This window comes from Betta splendens, chromosome 9 (genome assembly GCF_900634795.4).
Source record: "Betta splendens chromosome 9, fBetSpl5.4, whole genome shotgun sequence".
Lineage (NCBI taxonomy): Eukaryota > Metazoa > Chordata > Actinopteri > Anabantiformes > Osphronemidae > Betta > Betta splendens.
The window spans coordinates 9932537-9950081 of NC_040889.2; the positions used below are offsets into that span (position 1 = coordinate 9932537).

The following is a 17545-nucleotide window of genomic DNA, read 5'->3' on the forward strand; positions in this document are numbered from 1 at the left end:
TGTTAGTTGGAGGAATAGCCTGTCAGCCTGTGCTCATCTCTCCCCAGCTTTCCCGAAATCTCCAATAAACCAGTTTCTGTCTGATTCTTTTCTTTATATTGGGCCTCCTGATCCCCTCGCGCCCCTCACGCGTCAGTCTCCACACACCTGTCCTCCTCCAGCGACAACAAAGGTTTGCTTAGCTTTAATTAGTGTGTGTAATGTGCAACTCTGAGCCCCTGCAGACGTGTTGTCTGCCTCGGTGTGGTCCCACTTCAAACACATCCAGCGTATCATCACTGAGTAACCACAAGGTCAAAGGTCAGATCTCCGCAAGATGCTCACGTGTCAGAGTAGGACCAGACTCTACTGTGGCCTTCAAGGGTCCATCAGTGGATGCTGATGCAAACGTTTTTTTCTTGTTTAAATCAAATTGAATGAGCCAGGTCTGACCTGAGCGTCGTCTCCAAGGCCCTGACCTCTGACCTCCTTCCACGCCGGTCTGATCCTCTCACACTGAGACTGAGCGGATCATGCAGCAGCAGAGCAAGCTGCATCTTGACTGTGCTCACATGCAGGAGTCGGGCAGAGCGCGCGAGGGGATTTTCTCTGGGATGAAGGGATCGCGCCTCATGACACTTTAAAGGCGTCCTAATGCGCGGTCCGATTACAACACGCGTCCCCAGAGTGAATTACAAGGAGGTGGATACGCGTCCGCTGATGAAGACACCGGTCTGTGCAAACACGTCGCCGCCCCAACGCCTTCCAGCTCGCTTCTCTTCTAACATCAAAGTGATCATTGATCCAGATTAGCAGCCGCCTTTAATTGGTGCGTTTGTTGCTTCCGGAGCTGGAGTCGGTCCCAGCTGTCATTGAGCAGGAGGCCTGGACATGGTGGCTGTCAGTCCCCGTCCTCAGCTCCACCTTCATGTAGACTGAACCATGCGCTCATTCTGTGGAAGGACATTTGGATTTGTTTTAAGAGACGCACAAAACTCCAGTGGATCCCACAGAACAAATGCAACGGAGGGTTAAAACTGTGGACTTTCCCTGAGAGGTGTGTGTTGTTGTTGTGTTTTTTTTTTTCCTGTCTGCGAGTCGGAGGCAGAATGAATGAGCCGGAGAGTGTGAAAGAGGGCGAAGGAGAGTTCTGAGTGCAGGGTTCTCAGCTCAGCTCCACACAGGACCTATCATTACCAGATGGTGGCCGCTCGCTGCTCGTTCCTTCCTTTTTTCTGCTGCTCGCCGCCCTTCCCCGTCTCCCTCGCTCCGCTCCACTCCCTCTCTCTCTCCCTCGCCTTTTTCCTTCCTCCCTGCTCGATTTCCAGCTGTTTTTGGAGCGCACAGCGAGAACGGGGGAAGTTCTCCACCAATTGTTTTGGTCCAGAGAGGAGCTCGGCGGCCGGACCCCTCCCTCCTCCTGCCTCTCTCTCTCTCTCTCTCTCTCTCTCTCTCTCTCTCTCTCTCTCTCCTACCCTCTCTCTCTCCTCCCCTTGTGGAGCACACCTGCTTGATCTTGGCTGCACGCGCTCCGAGTCCAATTACCCCACGGGCCCTCGCAGCCACTTCACCATCTCATCCCCCATTCGGCAGGATTTTTGGGAGTCAACACCATCTCGCCCACTTCTACTTTTTTTTCCCGGCTTTTCCCGAGAACAGGTAGGTTGATCCTCACTCTCTGGGCTGCAGCGGGACGTGCGAGTGATACCGGGAGGCATGAGGTTAGGGATAAAATAGACTCAACTCTGGACCCGCTTTGAGACAGAACATTGACGCGGACGCCTTCGGTTCTCGCTGACATGCAGGCAAACGTAGCGGCGCGTTGATGGCTGATGATGCCTTTTAATGAAAGCACAGCTCGCGTGATTCCCCCTCTAGTTGTGCTTCTGGACCTGATTCTGGTCACCGTGCGTTTTGCTGCTTCTGCCTTCCTTGTGTGCGCGTTGTGCATGTTCCAGATATGTTGGCAGGTTGTGTTCCCACAACGTAACGAGAAGCTTTAATCGATTCCAGTCCAGCGTGAAGGCAGCAGTGACTGGGGGAGGGGGTGTGGTGTGCCGTTGATGCTGGTACCTGCCTCCTGTGCCAGAACCCATTTCTCGGGCCGGTTATTAATCCCTAGAGAATCTTCCACTCAGAACCCGGGAGCTTTTCAACTCGCTGGCTTGTTTGGAATGTTTAGACACTTGTTGACCGCTTGGTCGTGACCCATATGAACGAAGACGCTAGTTGACTTTTTTCCTCCTTTTGTCTGTATCTGCTGGTGTCAGTGGAAACTTGGCAGATTTGTTTGTCTCTGGAAAACGTTGTCTCTGGTGCCTTTCAGGTTTTTTCCTCTCCCACCGCCTGAACAAGCAGACTGTGTTCGCTTCGCCTCTTATCGGTCCTCTCTGCAGCCCTGCTTCTCCTCACTGCGAGCCTCCTCTGCCCACTGTGGAGCTGTGCTGCTGTTTTCACTGGAGTAAATCACGGCCCAAATTGCTACAGGCAACTTAAAAAAAAGCCGTACCTGGCAGCGCATTGTGCCATTAATCCTGTAATGGTACGGCTTCCTCTATCAAAGAGAAGTCTGACGGCTTCCCGACAAGCCACCACACAGCTCTCAGATAACTCATTACATCCTTTTTGCCAGGAGGGAAAAAAACCTAATAAGCTTCAGATGCATTGGGTTGCACTGAGTGGACTGGAGCGAATCTGAACAAGGGAAAAACTGAGACAAACACAGTAGAATTAAAAAGTGTGACTCAGAAGAGAGGAGACGCCAAAAGAGGAACACTGTACTAGAACACACTCAGCAGATGTTTTACATTTGGACCCGAAACGAGAGATAAGACCCAGATTTGCACTCAGGGTCCGTGTTTTTCCCATCTGGGCGTCAAAAGGAGCAAAAAGGGGACATTGGGTGAATACCAACCACAAAACCTTTGTCCCCTTTTGTTCATTAGAAACACCACAACGTTCCACGTCACTCTTTTCTGGCCGGCGCTGGAGGGGTCAGGCAGGCAAAGAAAACGCTCCGGGCGATGGGAGAAAAGCCGGGGGACGGAAGGAAGGCGCTCAAAGAGGGAGCAGGAGGTGGAAGGAGGAGAAAGGCAGTCAGTGCGCGTCTGGTGATAATGGGGCCGAGGCCGGCGGCAGCTCTTCTCATGGAACAGCTGAAACGCGGTTGAACCGCCCGCTGGCGTTCTCATGCTCAGCAAACCCCAAAACCACCCTTCAGCAGCAGCCGAGGAGCTGCCGCGTCTTTATTTTAGTTGGATGCGTAGGTTTGCTCTGACTCGAGGTGTCCGGGGCACTCTTTACTTTCTTTACTTTCGTGCTTTTTCTCCCATGCAGGCGAATGAGAGCAGGGATGGCCGGTTTCCAGACAAGAGTGATTTGGCCCGAGTCCTATTACAAAAGTGTTTTGGCTCCGGAATTGTTTGTTGGCCGCGCCGCAGCATAATTCCAAATGCTAGTTCTGGCTCCCAAAGTCCCCCGACGCATCAGGCGGCGCCGCTTGAAAGTAACGACCGGCGGCTCCAGCCTGGTTGTTCGGCGTGGCCGCGCGTTTGCCGTGCGCATCTCCAGCCGCGTGGGAGGGGAGCTCGCGCTCATCCCCGGCGGGTTAAAAGGGCCACACGTGTTTTAAATGTCCTGTGGCCTTGTAAATACCTTCCAGTGATTAATTGCTGACAGACGCTCGGCAGGGGCCGACGCAGGCCTGTGGGGGGCCGGGGGCGAGGCAGCGGGCAGGGGTGGAGGTTGCACTGGGCTCCTGAGACGCCACCGTGCTAAAGGCGCTGCTGAAGCGTTGCTCCACTGCGATCGCGGCCGTCCTGCAGGTGCTTTATTGCTTCTCGGAGCGTGAAGGTTTTTATGAAAGGACAGAAAGCGACAGCGCAGCGGAGGGAAAATCACTTCTCGAATCCTCTTGCGAGCGTTGCTTCCTGTCTGGGAGTCATTAGCACAGCTGGAGCCAGACGTGAGGGGGGGGGGGGGGGGGGGGGGTGAAGGGAATGACGAGAGCGATGAGACAAAAGATGCAGGAAATGTCATGTTTCGTCCCTCTTCTCTTGTTGACTATCCTGACTGATACAGTCAAAGCGCTGGTCTATAAAGTTTACTTTGGTCCAGATGTTCTGCCTCGTACACGCTGAGCTGAGCTGAGCTGAGCTGAGCTGCAGAGTTTGCCGGCCGGGTCCTGTTCTCACACGCCGTGTTGACAGCCCCGGAGCTGCCGGTGGAGCCGTGTTGTGTGTTCCTTAGATTTTGTCTAGAGAATGTCTCAACCCCAAAAACGAAGAGAAAAACGCGTAGGTAGCTCGTTCGCACCCGCTCAAGCGTCTCCTGAAGTAGGTGAACTGGAGCAGGCGCATCTTGGTAGTTCTGGGACAGTGAACACATCAGGGGGTCTGGTAATGAAAAAGCCGAGGCCTCGGGCCCAGCAGGCTGCCCCATGCATCTTCAGAGCCACTTTGTTCTGTGTTTTGAATCTGTGGAGTCCAGGAAGACCTCGGTTGGCCATGTGTCCTTCATTACATCTAACGTGCTCAGAGCCCAGTCAAACTCACCCTCTGCATATTATTTACTGGGTCGCCATTAAATGCTCAGAGTTAAGTTTACAAATCGCTTTCAAAGCTTTTATGGCCAAACGTTGATGGAATGATGGCGAGACCCATGGTGGGCCGATGGAAATCCTGCACCAGGGCCCATGTGGATGTATCGGGGTCAGAGCAAGGGTCAAAGCGCGAGCATAGGGTTCAGTCATCAGCTGTGAGGTTTCTCCAGAGCACAGAGACACACGCTCTGTAAATGAAACCCCACCACTGAGCCCCGGAGACGTGCCAGATGTGCAGAGTTCACGACCTCAGAACCGCTGCGGAGCGTTGACCTTTGACCTGGCGTCTCCTCAGCAGCACAGAATGACTGGAGAGTCATGTACAACCACTCAAGCAGCGGTGCTTTTTCATCCTGACATGTGAAACACAGCGGAACATTCCTGCCCAGTCTCCAGACGGGGTTTTCATTGGACGGAGCTTTCAGCTGAGCTCAGATAAGAGAACGTGACGCAGCCAAGATTGCTCTGCGTTTCAGTAATGAGAACAACACGTCCTCTGAATTTATTGTGTGCGTTGTATGTGCGGACGGCTGTTCGGCGTTTGCACCACATCCCGCTGTGAAGCGGAGCTGACGTAGAGCTGATCCAGACAACAACCGACGTGTGACACCGTTTAAGGCGACTTACGAGGCGGAGACGTCGCCACCAAAGCCGATTCGAACGCGGCCGCGCTGTAACTGTAACGCCGCTGGGCTGGAGCTGTACAGTGCGTGGCAGTAATTACTGCTTACAGCGAGAGTCGCTCTCTGTGATCCGCGTGACCCGACGTAACCTCAACCTGGGTTTAGACTGCGACTGCTCTCACAGGAACCGTCAGCGGGCTGCAGGACAGCAGGCCGAGCACCAAGCATGTAATCCAGCCCAGGCTCACTTTCCGCTCGGCCCATTTGCTGGTTTGGGGTCAGTTTCATCATCCCGCTCAAGATGTTCAGGTCAAGGTCCGTCGAGGGCCGAGCGCTCCGCGATCATTTGTTAGCAGCTGCGGCTCGAATGGGCCCTTTAATTACTGCGGCACCGCGGCGGAAAGGAGCGACGTTGTGGCTTGGCGCTTGACGAGCAGATTGATGGGTCTGCGACGGTGCGTGCGTGAGGTCACGGGGGTCGCGCGGAAGTCGAGAAGCGCATGCATCAGGAGGGTCGTGGGTTTCGTTAGGGGAGGAGCTGCAGATACTTGCTCCTTCACCTCGTATTAAAGCACAGGTTCATCGGTTTGGAATAGAAGACGTAGCGCAGTGGTGTCAGTGAACGCCTCATGATGCTCCCTGTGCAGATGGTACATACTTATACTCAGCCTGTGTGTATGTGTCCTCCCGTTCCTCCAGACTCCCTGCAAGCAGCACCATGAGATCAGTCTGCCTCTCCCTGCTCCTGGTCACTGCCTGCTGGGCTCTGCCCTTCCGTCAGTCCGGCTTCCTGGACTTCATGATGGAGGACGAGGAGGGCTCGGGGCCCCAGCTGCCTGATGGACCCAAGTGCCCGTTCAGATGTCAGTGCCACCTGCGTGTGATCCAGTGCTCCGACCTGGGTGAGGCCACCAACCTCCCGCTCGCATCCATTTTCCCGGCTCCCTCCTCCGTTTGCGGCCTAGATTCCAAACAGCTGAGCTCACGGGGATGATGGATTATATGCTGAGGTCAGACGGGTGTCTGCTGTAGTTTTACTGTACTTTAATTGCGCTGAGTGACATTTTAAGAGCAGAAGAAAGTCACTGGGTTTATAACCTCCAACATCCACCCAAAGTCAGAGTCTCTGGAGGGGTTTAGCTTGTGTATGTCTAAGGAGAGCTCACTCAGCCGGGCTGGTGGTTTCGTTCCAGCACAGTCACAACAGTTTACTTCGCTCTCGTCGCCGGCCGCGTGGAGCTTATCAACTCTGATGCGAAGCATATACAACAAAAAATGAGTCATAGTCAAACGCTGCCTTCGGAAAAAGTCCCCTGACCTCGTTTATTCTCGCAAATTATATAAAAGTGCTTGGCTTGTGCAGCTGGATGTGGCCGTGTTCTGGCCCCGTTTTTATTGGAAAGGGAGGGACTTCAAGGAGACAGGGAGGGTGGATTTAAAGACCAACACGGTCCGGGTCTGGGAGCGGGCGGAGACGGCACAGGCGGGTCCGCGAGGAAGACCGCGTCCTTCCATCCACAGGACGTTCTGTACGGGCCCGATCGGATACTCCTGCACCGGCACCGTTGGCCCCGGGCCTCCATCTGCTCCCCAGACCCTGCTGATACACACACACACACACACACACACACACACACACACACACTGCCCCATCAGTGACGTAATGACGTAATAACGTAAAAATCTCAGTGGTTACATAAGATGTGCTCACGTCAGCCCGAGCTTTTAATTGACCCTCCAAAAACAAAAAAAAGCTTTTAGCCAGTCGGCTTTTGCTGATCATCTTGTCTTTCCCGTCCACGGCTACAGAGAAGCAAATTGCATAAACACTGTCATTAATGTTTGAAAGAGTCGGGTCACATCCAAAGCAATTATACGCTTCGCGTCCCAATCACTATACTTACAGTGCAAAGTGATTAATAGTGAGTATGAAGGTGGGGGCGAGTCCCACGGTCGTCGCGCTGACTTTACTGCACAGCTGAAGTTTTAAAGAGGGACAATGAGGATGAATGTGTTTGAGTGCTGTGCCGTAATGACGGGGAGCGCTGCAAACTGATGTCAGGCCGAGCTGGACGGCCGTCAGCGCAGCAGAGCGTGGGCCCCTGCAGCTGCCTGAGCGCAGCGGGGGCCGGGGGCCGGTTCCCGCGTCGCGGCTGAGCTCAGCGTCCAGGTATGCGGCAGGAAATGAGTTTTAGGGCTCATTTCCGCCACGTGCGCCTCAGATTCGGGCCCCGGTGGAATGGCGCCGTCGCTCTCCGCGCTGCACGCGAGCGTCAGGGAGGAGGCTTGGCGCTTTGCACGCGGTCTAACCATCCGTGTCCCGTCACAGGCCTGAAGGAGGTTCCCGGGGAGATCCCGGACGACACCACGCTGCTGGACCTGCAGAACAACCGCATCACCGAGATCAAGGAGAACGACTTCAAGAACCTCAAGGGGCTGAACGTAAGCCAGCGCCGGGTTCTGTGCGAGCGCCTCGCATTGCGCAATCTGCGCCGTTGGGCAATAGCCACGCAAACCGCAACCCATCTTCATCACAGCCTTCGCCATCCAACATCTTGTAGCGAGCCCATTTGTTGCCTGCTGGGAAGAGCTCATGCCTGTTTGTGTATATTAGTACAAATTACAACCAGCTTCAGTAACCGGGTTGCCAAAACACTGTCACACAACTCAGCACTCACACCAAGAGAGCCTCCTCCTCCTCCTCTTCCTCCTCCTCCTCTTCCTCCTCCTCCTCTTCCTATGATCCAGTGAATCCCGGCCACCAGCTGCATGGAAACTATTCCCCCGCAGGCCGTACACCCTCGCAGCCTCACACCTTCACACTCCTCTAGCTTGTTTTGCTTTCAGTAAATACCTCTGTCTAGCGTAGCCGGCCTCTGGGGGGGGGTGACCACATACTTCACCTAGACACACGTCTGCTTGCACAAGAGTCAAACAGCAGGAATGAAACCGTGTTAGCGATCACTCCTGACTGGACTTGAACTCGGCCCTGCGTCCTGACAGCACAGGTACAGAGCGAAAGAGCATCCAGTAGCTGCTTCTCACAGGATCTCCCTCTCTCTCTGTCCCTGCAGGCTCTGATCCTGGTGAACAACAAGATCACGGTCATCCACGCCAAGGCCCTCAACCCTCTGACCAAGCTGCAGCGCCTCTACCTGTCCAAGAACATGCTGAAGGACATCCCGGCCAACATGCCCAAGAGCCTGCAGGAGCTGCGCATCCACGAGAACGAGATCACCAAGATCAGGAAGGCCTCCTTCCAGGGCATGGCCCACGTCATCGTCATGGGTACGCGCTCAAACACAAAGGGGCCAAAGTGGCCGCCCGGGGCTTTGTTTACTCGTGACTCAGCTCTGTGTTCCCGTAACACATCAACAGAGGAATTAATGTCACCGCCATAATCCATTACTGCTGTTCTCGCTGTCTTTCTGTGGCCCCAATTGTTCTGTCTTCCGCCTCATTCCTCAGAGCTCGGCTCCAACCCGTTTAAGAGCGCAGGGATCGAGGCCGGCGCCTTCGCCGACCTGAAGAGGGTCTCGTACATACGCATCGCCGACACTAACATCACAGAGATCCCCAAAGGTGCAGCACGGACACCTACTCGCAATCCAGATCAGAACGACTGATTGTTGACTGATGATGTCATCACTGTGCTCCCGCCGGTTGCCAGGTTTGCCCAGCTCCCTGTCCGAGCTTCACCTGGACGGAAACAAGATCACCAAGGTGACGGTGGACAGCCTCAAGGGCCTGAAGAACCTGGCTAAGTAATGAGGATGATGATGTTGGTCTTAGCATTGTCCCCGAAACCCTGCCGTCTGACGCCATCGGTGCCCTCTGGTGTCTCGCAGGCTGGGTCTGAGCTACAACGAGATCAGCTCCGTGGAGAACGGCACGCTGGCCAGCGTCCCCCACCTGCGAGAGCTGCACCTGGACAACAACGCTCTGACCAGCGTCCCTCCCGGCCTGCCTGACCACAAGTACATCCAGGTACACGCGCTTCCTCTCTCACCCACCCACATCACTTACGACATGTTGAGCTTTTTATGTTTTCGTGAACCCTGTGTGTGTTTCAGCTCCTTTTCTTCTGCATGCTCAACTGTTTATAGAGGCCTTTGTTATTTATTATGACCTTTGTCCATGTGCAGTGTTGTTTGGTGTTTCGGGTCTGGCAGCTCTGGAATGTGTAATTAGCCTTATATTGTGCGGCCCTGTGACTTTGCGGCGGCTACTGTGCTCACATGGTGCTCTGCTGGTTTTTATGCTATTCTACATCCACTACTTGATCTGAAGCATCGTCATGTTGTTCACTGCAGGGATATATTTCTTATAAACATCCTTAAGAGAAAAAACGGTGATTATTCATTCGGTGGTTTATTATTATCGCCGTCATCTGCTGTATTTTGGAAAACTAAATTACTGCCCTCGTCAGAGACCACGTTGTCATTATTCAAATCCCATCTCTAGGTGGTCTACCTCCACGCCAACAAGATCGCAGCTGTGGGAACGGAGGACTTCTGCCCTCCTGGCTTCAACACCAAGAAGGCCATGTACTCCGGCATCAGCCTGTTCAGCAACCCCGTGCCTTACTGGGAGGTGCAGCCCATCACCTTCCGCTGCGTCTTCGACCGCTCCGCCATCCAGCTCGGCAACTACAGGAAGAAGTAGAGGCCCCCAGCTACCGACCCCCGACCCCCGACCCCCCCTGACCCCCCCTGACCCCCACGTGCCTCGGCGAGGATGCGTGTTTGTAAATGAGTATGTGAAAGTTTTGTAAGTGTGCGTCGACCCCCCACACGCTCATTTTCCAAACGTTAGTGGACATGGACCGATTAAAACAGACCCGCTCTCAGCTTTCGCTTCGCGGCCGGACGCAGCAGCAGCAGCAGCAGCAGCTTCACGCAGCTTACAGACGACGCGCGGCACATCCCTAACACTGCAAACACGCCCTCACATCCACGCTGCGCCATGTTTTTGTTCACACCACGTGCAATTTGAGTTCAGTGGCGGAGCCGAACCAAAAAGATCTGCAGTGTCGCTCAGTGGGGAGCGTTGGATCCCGGGTTTTTGACTTTTAGCCATTGTATGAATTCTAGGAACGCTGGCTGTAGAGCAGGCAGCGAGGGGTTAACTTGTTTCACACTAGAATGTACTAGATATTACCTGTGTACTAGAAGTAGTGCTCTCATGCTGCACAGATCCCACTTTCTATTTGCATTGTACTCAATTCAAGTAGAGATAAACGCAAACGTGACTTCTATCGCACTTACTTCGCCGCGTCTTAAGTTTTGGGTTGTTGTGTTGTTTTTTTTCTACACTTCTTTTCATCATCTCCCAGTGTATGTTGTTTCATAAAGACTAGGTGATAGCTTCTGAAAATATAGAATAAACCATATATGTTTTAAAGAAGCCATTCCCAAAGATTTATATGCATGCTCCTTCTCCTTTGCCTTTCAGCGGCAACACGATGCTTTTCCGAACGTCTTTGTCGATGCCTGTATGTGTTGGTCTCCATGTTTCCTCGCCCTTGTTTTTTCCAGAGTGGAGAAGAACTGGAGGGTGGATGTGGCCTGGCCTCAGCACCCATGTTGGCGTGTTGTATGTAAAGACTGTATATAAATGCTGTATAGAAACGTCTAACCACTTTAAACACGAGCGCCTGCCGTCGCTCACACTTAATATATCAGCACAAATAAGGTTTTGGCCTTTTTTTCCCCCCAGAGCAGGTGTACTGATAAAAATAAATATACTAATGGAAAAAGAGACAGTATTTAATGGCTGTAATGACCAAGAAGAAGACTAAAGGTTAATTCCATGCAACATGAAGGAAGTGGTGAGCTGATTTGTCTTAAGTTGGAATGTAAACGTCTTCTCTGAGGGAGACCTGTGCTGTGATGGTAAGAAAGAACCAAATGAACATGAGCAACATTCCCAGAATGCATCAGGACACACCCCGGACTGGTCACCAGTCCATCGGAGGACTTGGACAGACTAGACAGACTCCTGCTCACCAGGTCAGGAAGGTGTGAGGTCCACAAAGGTGAGCAGGCTGGAAAAGCCCTGAGTGAAGAGGAGCCAAGCAGCGGGAGGAGCAGAAGAATCTGCCTTTAGTGGCTGCACAGCCTCTGATTCATACAGACGCTGTGGACACAGGTTGCCTTCAGTTATTTCAAAGGGAATATTTAGATGAATGAAGAGTCTGTGAGACGTCTCTGATGAATATGCAGTGTCTCATTATCAGTGTTTTTGCATTATATACTAATTAGATGAATAGTAAAATACAGAGGCTCAATAGGGACAAACGTCACTAACACAAATTGATTTTATTATATTATATCTTCAGAAACTGAATAAAGTTACAAAAGCACAGTCTTTAGTTTTATAAGAAAAAAAAAAACCTTTAATAGTCCCGCAGTGTCAAGACACTTCTGCCTTTTTGCTTGTTTTCTAAAACAATGTCTTTATTACTATAGAAATGAAAAAAAACTGAGATTTAATTTGCTTAAGTAGATAAATGTGGGGGTCAAAGTGCAAACTAAACAAGCACTGCATGCAGAAAACAAACTCTGAAAATGCAACTCATGAGTCCTCTCATCTGTTTGTTGTAGGTTTTATTTTTATTTGGAAAGACTGAAAAGAATGAGTGTTTGAGCTCTGGCGTCTGTCCCAGCACCTCACATTAGGTCCAACGCAGCGGGATGAACTTCAATCTGGTGCCCCCATGTGGGTGATGTCATAACGACAGTTTCTACACACACACACACACACACACACACACACACACACACACACACACACACACACACACACACACACACACACACTCAGCAGCACTAAGCCTCCAGTGTGTGTGTGTGTGTGTGTGTGTGTGTGTGTGTGTGTGTGTGTGTGTGTGTGTGTGTGTGTGTGTGTGTGTGTGTGTAAGTAACCTGAGCAGCCTCACCCGTCAACGTGTGCAGAACGTAGCCCAGGCGCAAACACGCGGGACAGAACCTGCACTGACGGCACCAGGGAGCAGAGGTGTGTCCTTCTAATCCTCCGACTGCTGGTCACGCTCCCAGGACATGTCAGCCTGGGAAGCAGAGAATCCCTTGGCCGAGGCTGAGACTATGAGCTTACCACATGCTAGGAACAGAAGGTGGTGTCTGGGCGGCGTCTGAGGGTTTATTAGGAGCCTGTGTGTGTCTGCGCCCACATGTCCTAGACTGTCCCCGTTTGCTAATATCCTTGGATCTCTACCTTTGTAAACACTCCTAATTTCAGCATGTATAATAGAAAAAAATATTAGAAGTCGATCATGAGGCACCAACACTGAGAGACTTAGCCACAGCGTCTGCTGTTCCACCTCCAACTCTACAAACAGTCTGGAAAAGCTTAAATCTGGGTGCGCAGAGAAATGCATAACAGAGGCGAAAAGGAAAAACACTCCGGCCTCAGAAATCTAAATATTCTCCATTCTTTGGTGAAGGGAACCAGTTAGTAGATGAGTCACTTGTTTGCTCCCACGGGCGAAGCCTAAACCGAACCCAGGCTTTGTCCCTACTGGTTAAAAACCAGGGACAACTGAATAAACTTGGTCGCGTTGAGCTGCTTTGTCCAGGATCTCTCTTACGCCTCTCGGGAAATTCGATCTCTGCAGTTAGAATGTGAGGAATGAAGACTTTCCACACATGAAAAACCCATCCAAGATGGTCTGTTGCAGGAAGGCGTGTGAGTGGAGAAACAGACCCCAGCACGAACAATCAAACCCAGGCTCTTGATGGACGCCCACCAGCAAATGGAGCGACATTTGGACCTCTCTCCCCCGACCCCCTCCCCCACTGCAGCTCTGAGTCCACGTAACTGTTCATGCCACTGTTTGTAAGATGAGGAGGAGGATGATTACAAGGCAAAGACGAGATGAAGATGAGTTGTGTCAAAACACATGGGACCCATCTGATCTGCTCTACCTGCCTCCCTCTCCTCTTTCCCCCTTTTAAGTGTTGGTGCCGTCTGTTGTGTAAGTCTCTGGCCGTCCTCGAACCTTCGCGTCAGATTTTCCGAACCTTTCCTTCGCAGCTCAGTCGATGCAGTCGAGCTCGTCCCGCATTAGAACCAGCGTCTGGGCTCAAGATCAATTTCACATTTTTCCACACAGACCCAGCTTTTCCAGCTCCCCAGACTTTTCCATGCACCGTCTGCTGAGCTCCAGCTTGTTTTTGCCCGATGACACTTTGGACGCATTGTTTGCAGGGCAATTAAAAGAAGTGGACAGTTTGCAAAAGTGCTGAAAAACAGGTTTATTTTATTAGTGCACCTTTTTCTTGGACACAGACTCATCATATGATGACCTGTCTCCAGAGGAGACCTCCTCTTCTCCTCTCCCCCTCCTCCCTCCTTTTTCCCCGCTCTGTCTCTCCATCTATCCCGCTCTCACTCTCCTCCCCCTCTCTCCTTCTTACCTTCAGTGTTTTCCTCCAGAGACTCCCAGTTTTTGAACACCACGCCGTTCTTACCTTCTGGCCCTCCACCCAACACGCACAGAGAGAGAGAGAGACACAGGTAAGCCTGCATATGGAGCCATGGATATGTGATTTCCTGTTTGCTTATTCCACGTTATCTCTGTTTTCCGGATGGGATTGTCAGATGTCCCGGCTAAGCTTCTGGGCATGGGCTAGTGCTGCAGCAGAGACGCTTGTCATTTGTGTTGAATTAGGTCAATAACCAGCTCCACTCCACAGATTTGTTGACTTTATACTATGCAATGTCTGCTGCTGCACTTGGACCCATTGTCTGAGTGCATTTTTCACGGGTCTGGAATTATTCATCCTGGCATTTGCACCGCCTGCAGAAAGATTTCATACAGTCTGGATCCCAAAGTAGTTTTAGTCCTGTTTATTTTATATTGCTAATCGTGTATGATTTCTATACCGATACCTGGAAGACTGTGTGTGTGACCTGTGTTTTATGCCTTCACGTGTGCCTACCCTCTGCTCGTCCTTGGAACATCTGCGTCCCATCATCACGTCTACGGCTGATTCACATAAACATTTATCAGGCCGATAGATGAAGGCGTACCCGTATCGCGTGTTTTGATCCAAGCCGCAGCTGGAATGTGGTTTGAGGCTCATACATACTGTAGGTTGGAGAATCCAGGAGTCATGACATGAACTCTTGACCAGTTATACAATATTCTGGGGAGTGGGTGTGGCAGCAGGGGGAAACTTTGATCTTTTTAACATTCCAAAGCAGTTTGAACGTTTGCTTGTTGCATATATTTTATGTATTGACGCCGTATTTCCTGTCTCCTCTCTCTGTGGGATCCCCAGCAGCATGCCTCTTCTCCGAGCACCCCTGTTGGCTATTCTGGTCAGCATGGCCCTGTGCCAGTATTATGACTATGACTACCAACCTCCTCCCATGATCGGGCTTGGACCATCAGGACCCAACTGTAATCAAGAATGCGACTGCCCGATCAACTTCCCCACCGCCATGTATTGCGATGATCGCAATCTGAAGTTCGTCCCCGTAGTCCCGACAGGAATCAAGTACCTGTACCTTCAGAATAACCAGATTGAAGAGATCAAGGCAGGAGTGTTCGACAATGTTACTGCTGATCTCCGCTGGCTCATACTGGATCACAACCAGATCACCAATGCTAAAGTGGCAAAGGGCACGATCGACAAACTCACTGGCCTGGAGAAGCTTTTCTTCAGCTTCAACAACCTCACAGAACCCGTCATCCCTCCCTCCAAGACTCTGGAGGAACTGAAGATGACCAACAACAAGATGACCAAGTTCCCGTCCGGACTCTTGAATGACAAGGAAAACCTGACCTCTGTCAACCTGCAGTTCAATCAGCTATCCAACGAAGCCATTACAGGCGCGTTCAAGGGGCTGAAGAAGCTGCTGTCTCTGGACGTGAGCCACAACAAACTGAAGAAGCTGCCGGCTGGAGTCCCCAGCTCAGTGGAGATCCTCTACGCTGACTACAATGACATTGACAGTATCGGAGCCGGATACCTGAACAAGCTTCCCTCCTTGCAGTACCTGAGGATGTCCCACAATAAGCTGGTGGACTCTGGGATCCCCGGCGGAGCCCTCAATGTGTCATCGCTGGTGGAGCTGGACCTGTCGTTCAACAAGCTGAAGTCCATCCCTGAGATCAACGAACACCTGGAGCAGCTCTACCTCCAGGCCAACGAGATCAACAGTGAGTAGCGTTTTCAGTCTTCCATGCAGGATGTGTTCTAACTGCCGAGAGCTCATGATCTCGTTTGCTGATTCTTTGCAGAGATTGACATCGCGAGTTTCTGCAAGACCACTGGACCCCTCAACTACTCTCGCCTGAAGCATCTGCGCCTGGACGCCAACAACGTCACGCACCTCAACCTGCCCCTCGACGCCGGCAACTGCCTGCGCCAGGCTTCAGATATCATGTTTGAATAAGGACCTCCCCCACATGTATGACCTCTCCCTGACCCTCCCCTCTGCTTTCATTAGACGGCTCAGCCCCGAGTTCTGTGGATCTAAACGGCATCACGTCCCGCCTCCATCGGCTTCCGTGTCTTAGCACTGACACTGACAAAATCACATGCACATCTGGGATATTGTAATAATCTCTTTCCATCAATTATATATTGTTTGAACAAGCTGCAGATAGACAGCGGGGCACCGATAACATAGACAAGCTATGAACACCTTAACATATGCGGCGAGTCCAAAATTCTCTCTCTTCTCTTTGTGATTGTGAATGAGACTAAAAAGGAAAAGATGAATAAAAACAATAAAAGTGAAAATACCAAAAAATTTAAAATGTATTCTTATACATAATTAAGAACACACACTTCACACATTCCCAACATAGATTAGATTACATGTAGTACACGTCCAGTGTCTGGTTGTGTTGTCTGTCTTGTATGTTCCAGTGTTTAGCATGTGTAATGTAATGGGAGGTACAGGAACGAGTCCATTGCTGTGCAGAGGACCAGCAACAAAGGACTGTAGATTCTGTGTGTACTGCCTTTGTGGGAATAAAGCCAAATATTCAGTATCTTAAACTCTCTGTTGATGCACATGACACAATGCCCCTGACTGCAACGTCAGCGCGTCATGTTATCCAGACTCTTTTGGGGGGAATTCCCTCTCGCTTTACTCATTTACATATTTCTATGTGTGGCGTTTCGAATGACATTAGCCTTAAAAAGTAAACACTTCCACTTTCTTTTCCACAAATCCCATTTTGTTTTTCATCTTTGTTGCTGTAACTTTGTTTCTATCTGTCCACATGCACTTTGCTGATTTGTATACGTTTGCATTGCCTGCATGCATCCAATGGAACCATTCTTTAATAATAAACTTTTGCAGCGAAGGTCCTCTCATTGGTCCTCTATGATACTCAGACCAGTCAACTTCAGATTAAGTCATGTTATTACAAGATTTACATGTTGTTTCAGTTCAGTTTGTCATTTCATCATCTTCATCCTTTTGTGGCCTTTGCTTCAGTAACTGCTCTTGAATTGATTGTGAGGAAACCAAACGCAGCTGAATAAACTATGTTTCAAACGTATGTGCATCATATCACTTTTTAATCGTGTCAAGCAATTTCAAGCAGAAATCTGTAATTCGAGTTACAGATGTTTGTGTCTTATGTAAATCCCTGCATCAGTGTGAGTGACTACAGTGTAATTTAATGCTGAAAAAAAGGTATGCGACAATTTAAAGTATAAACATCAAACGAAAGTATTCAGTGTGCATGACCTGAGCATCAGGGCTGGATGTGATTGTTTGCAGATGACGCTCCATCATCCACCAATGTGCACTGACTTCTCTTACTTTTACTTTCTGTGTTGACCATTTTCCATTATTTACAAAATGGAAAATTATAGATCCACGTATTTACCTCAAAGCTTGTCACTGTGTTTCGGGCCTGCTGTTTGAATGCATGGGCCAGCTGACTCCATCCACATGTTTGGTTTCCTATGTTTGACTTCAGGTGCTTCAGGGCATTAATTTACAGCGACATCATGGCCGGTCACCTATGTTTAGTCCCACAGAGTCAGACAGTAAGTGCTGGTCCTGCAGGGATACAAGGGTTGCAGGGTTTCACTCAGAATGCTTAGGGAACCTCACTGTTATTTATAACAGCACATATGATTTACATTTGTGGAAAGAAAAAGATCAAATATCCGCATTTATGTATGTTTTATTACAAACAGCAGCTGCAACAGCTGTATCAAATTCACATTTGTTTTCATGAAAGTAAGAGAAAGATAGACGTGAAATATATATTTCCAAAGACAAGCTGTGGGGCGTGTAGCACAGAGACGACACCTCTAAACAGTGGTAAGTCCAGATCCAGCTAACA

The 17545-nt window shown here is 50.6% G+C and overlaps 2 protein-coding genes across 3 annotated transcripts; both read left to right on the forward strand.

The window, feature by feature from the left end:
- Positions 1–1168: 1168 nt before the first annotated feature.
- dcn (decorin) lies at positions 1169–10962 on the forward strand. Its single transcript, XM_029163342.3, has 8 exons — positions 1169–1638; positions 5902–6104; positions 7532–7644; positions 8277–8490; positions 8671–8784; positions 8873–8966; positions 9051–9189; positions 9667–10962. The coding sequence occupies exons 2-8, from the start codon at positions 5921–5923 to the stop codon at positions 9865–9867; spliced, it is 1059 nt and encodes a 352-aa protein (XP_029019175.1). The 5' UTR covers positions 1169–1638; positions 5902–5920; the 3' UTR covers positions 9868–10962.
- Positions 10963–13581: 2619 nt separating this feature from the next.
- lum (lumican) lies at positions 13582–16747 on the forward strand. 2 transcript variants are annotated; one of them, XM_029163907.3, is made up of 3 exons: positions 13582–13740; positions 14508–15391; positions 15473–16747. In XM_029163907.3, exons 2-3 carry the CDS (start codon positions 14512–14514, stop codon positions 15625–15627), a joined length of 1035 nt encoding a protein of 344 aa, XP_029019740.1. In that variant the 5' UTR covers positions 13582–13740; positions 14508–14511; the 3' UTR covers positions 15628–16747. The 2 variants fall into 2 exon arrangements, with proteins under 2 accessions (XP_029019740.1, XP_029019741.1); XM_029163908.3 differs by having other exon boundaries at positions 13601–13740; positions 14511–15391.
- The last annotated feature ends 798 nt before the right edge of the window (positions 16748–17545 follow it).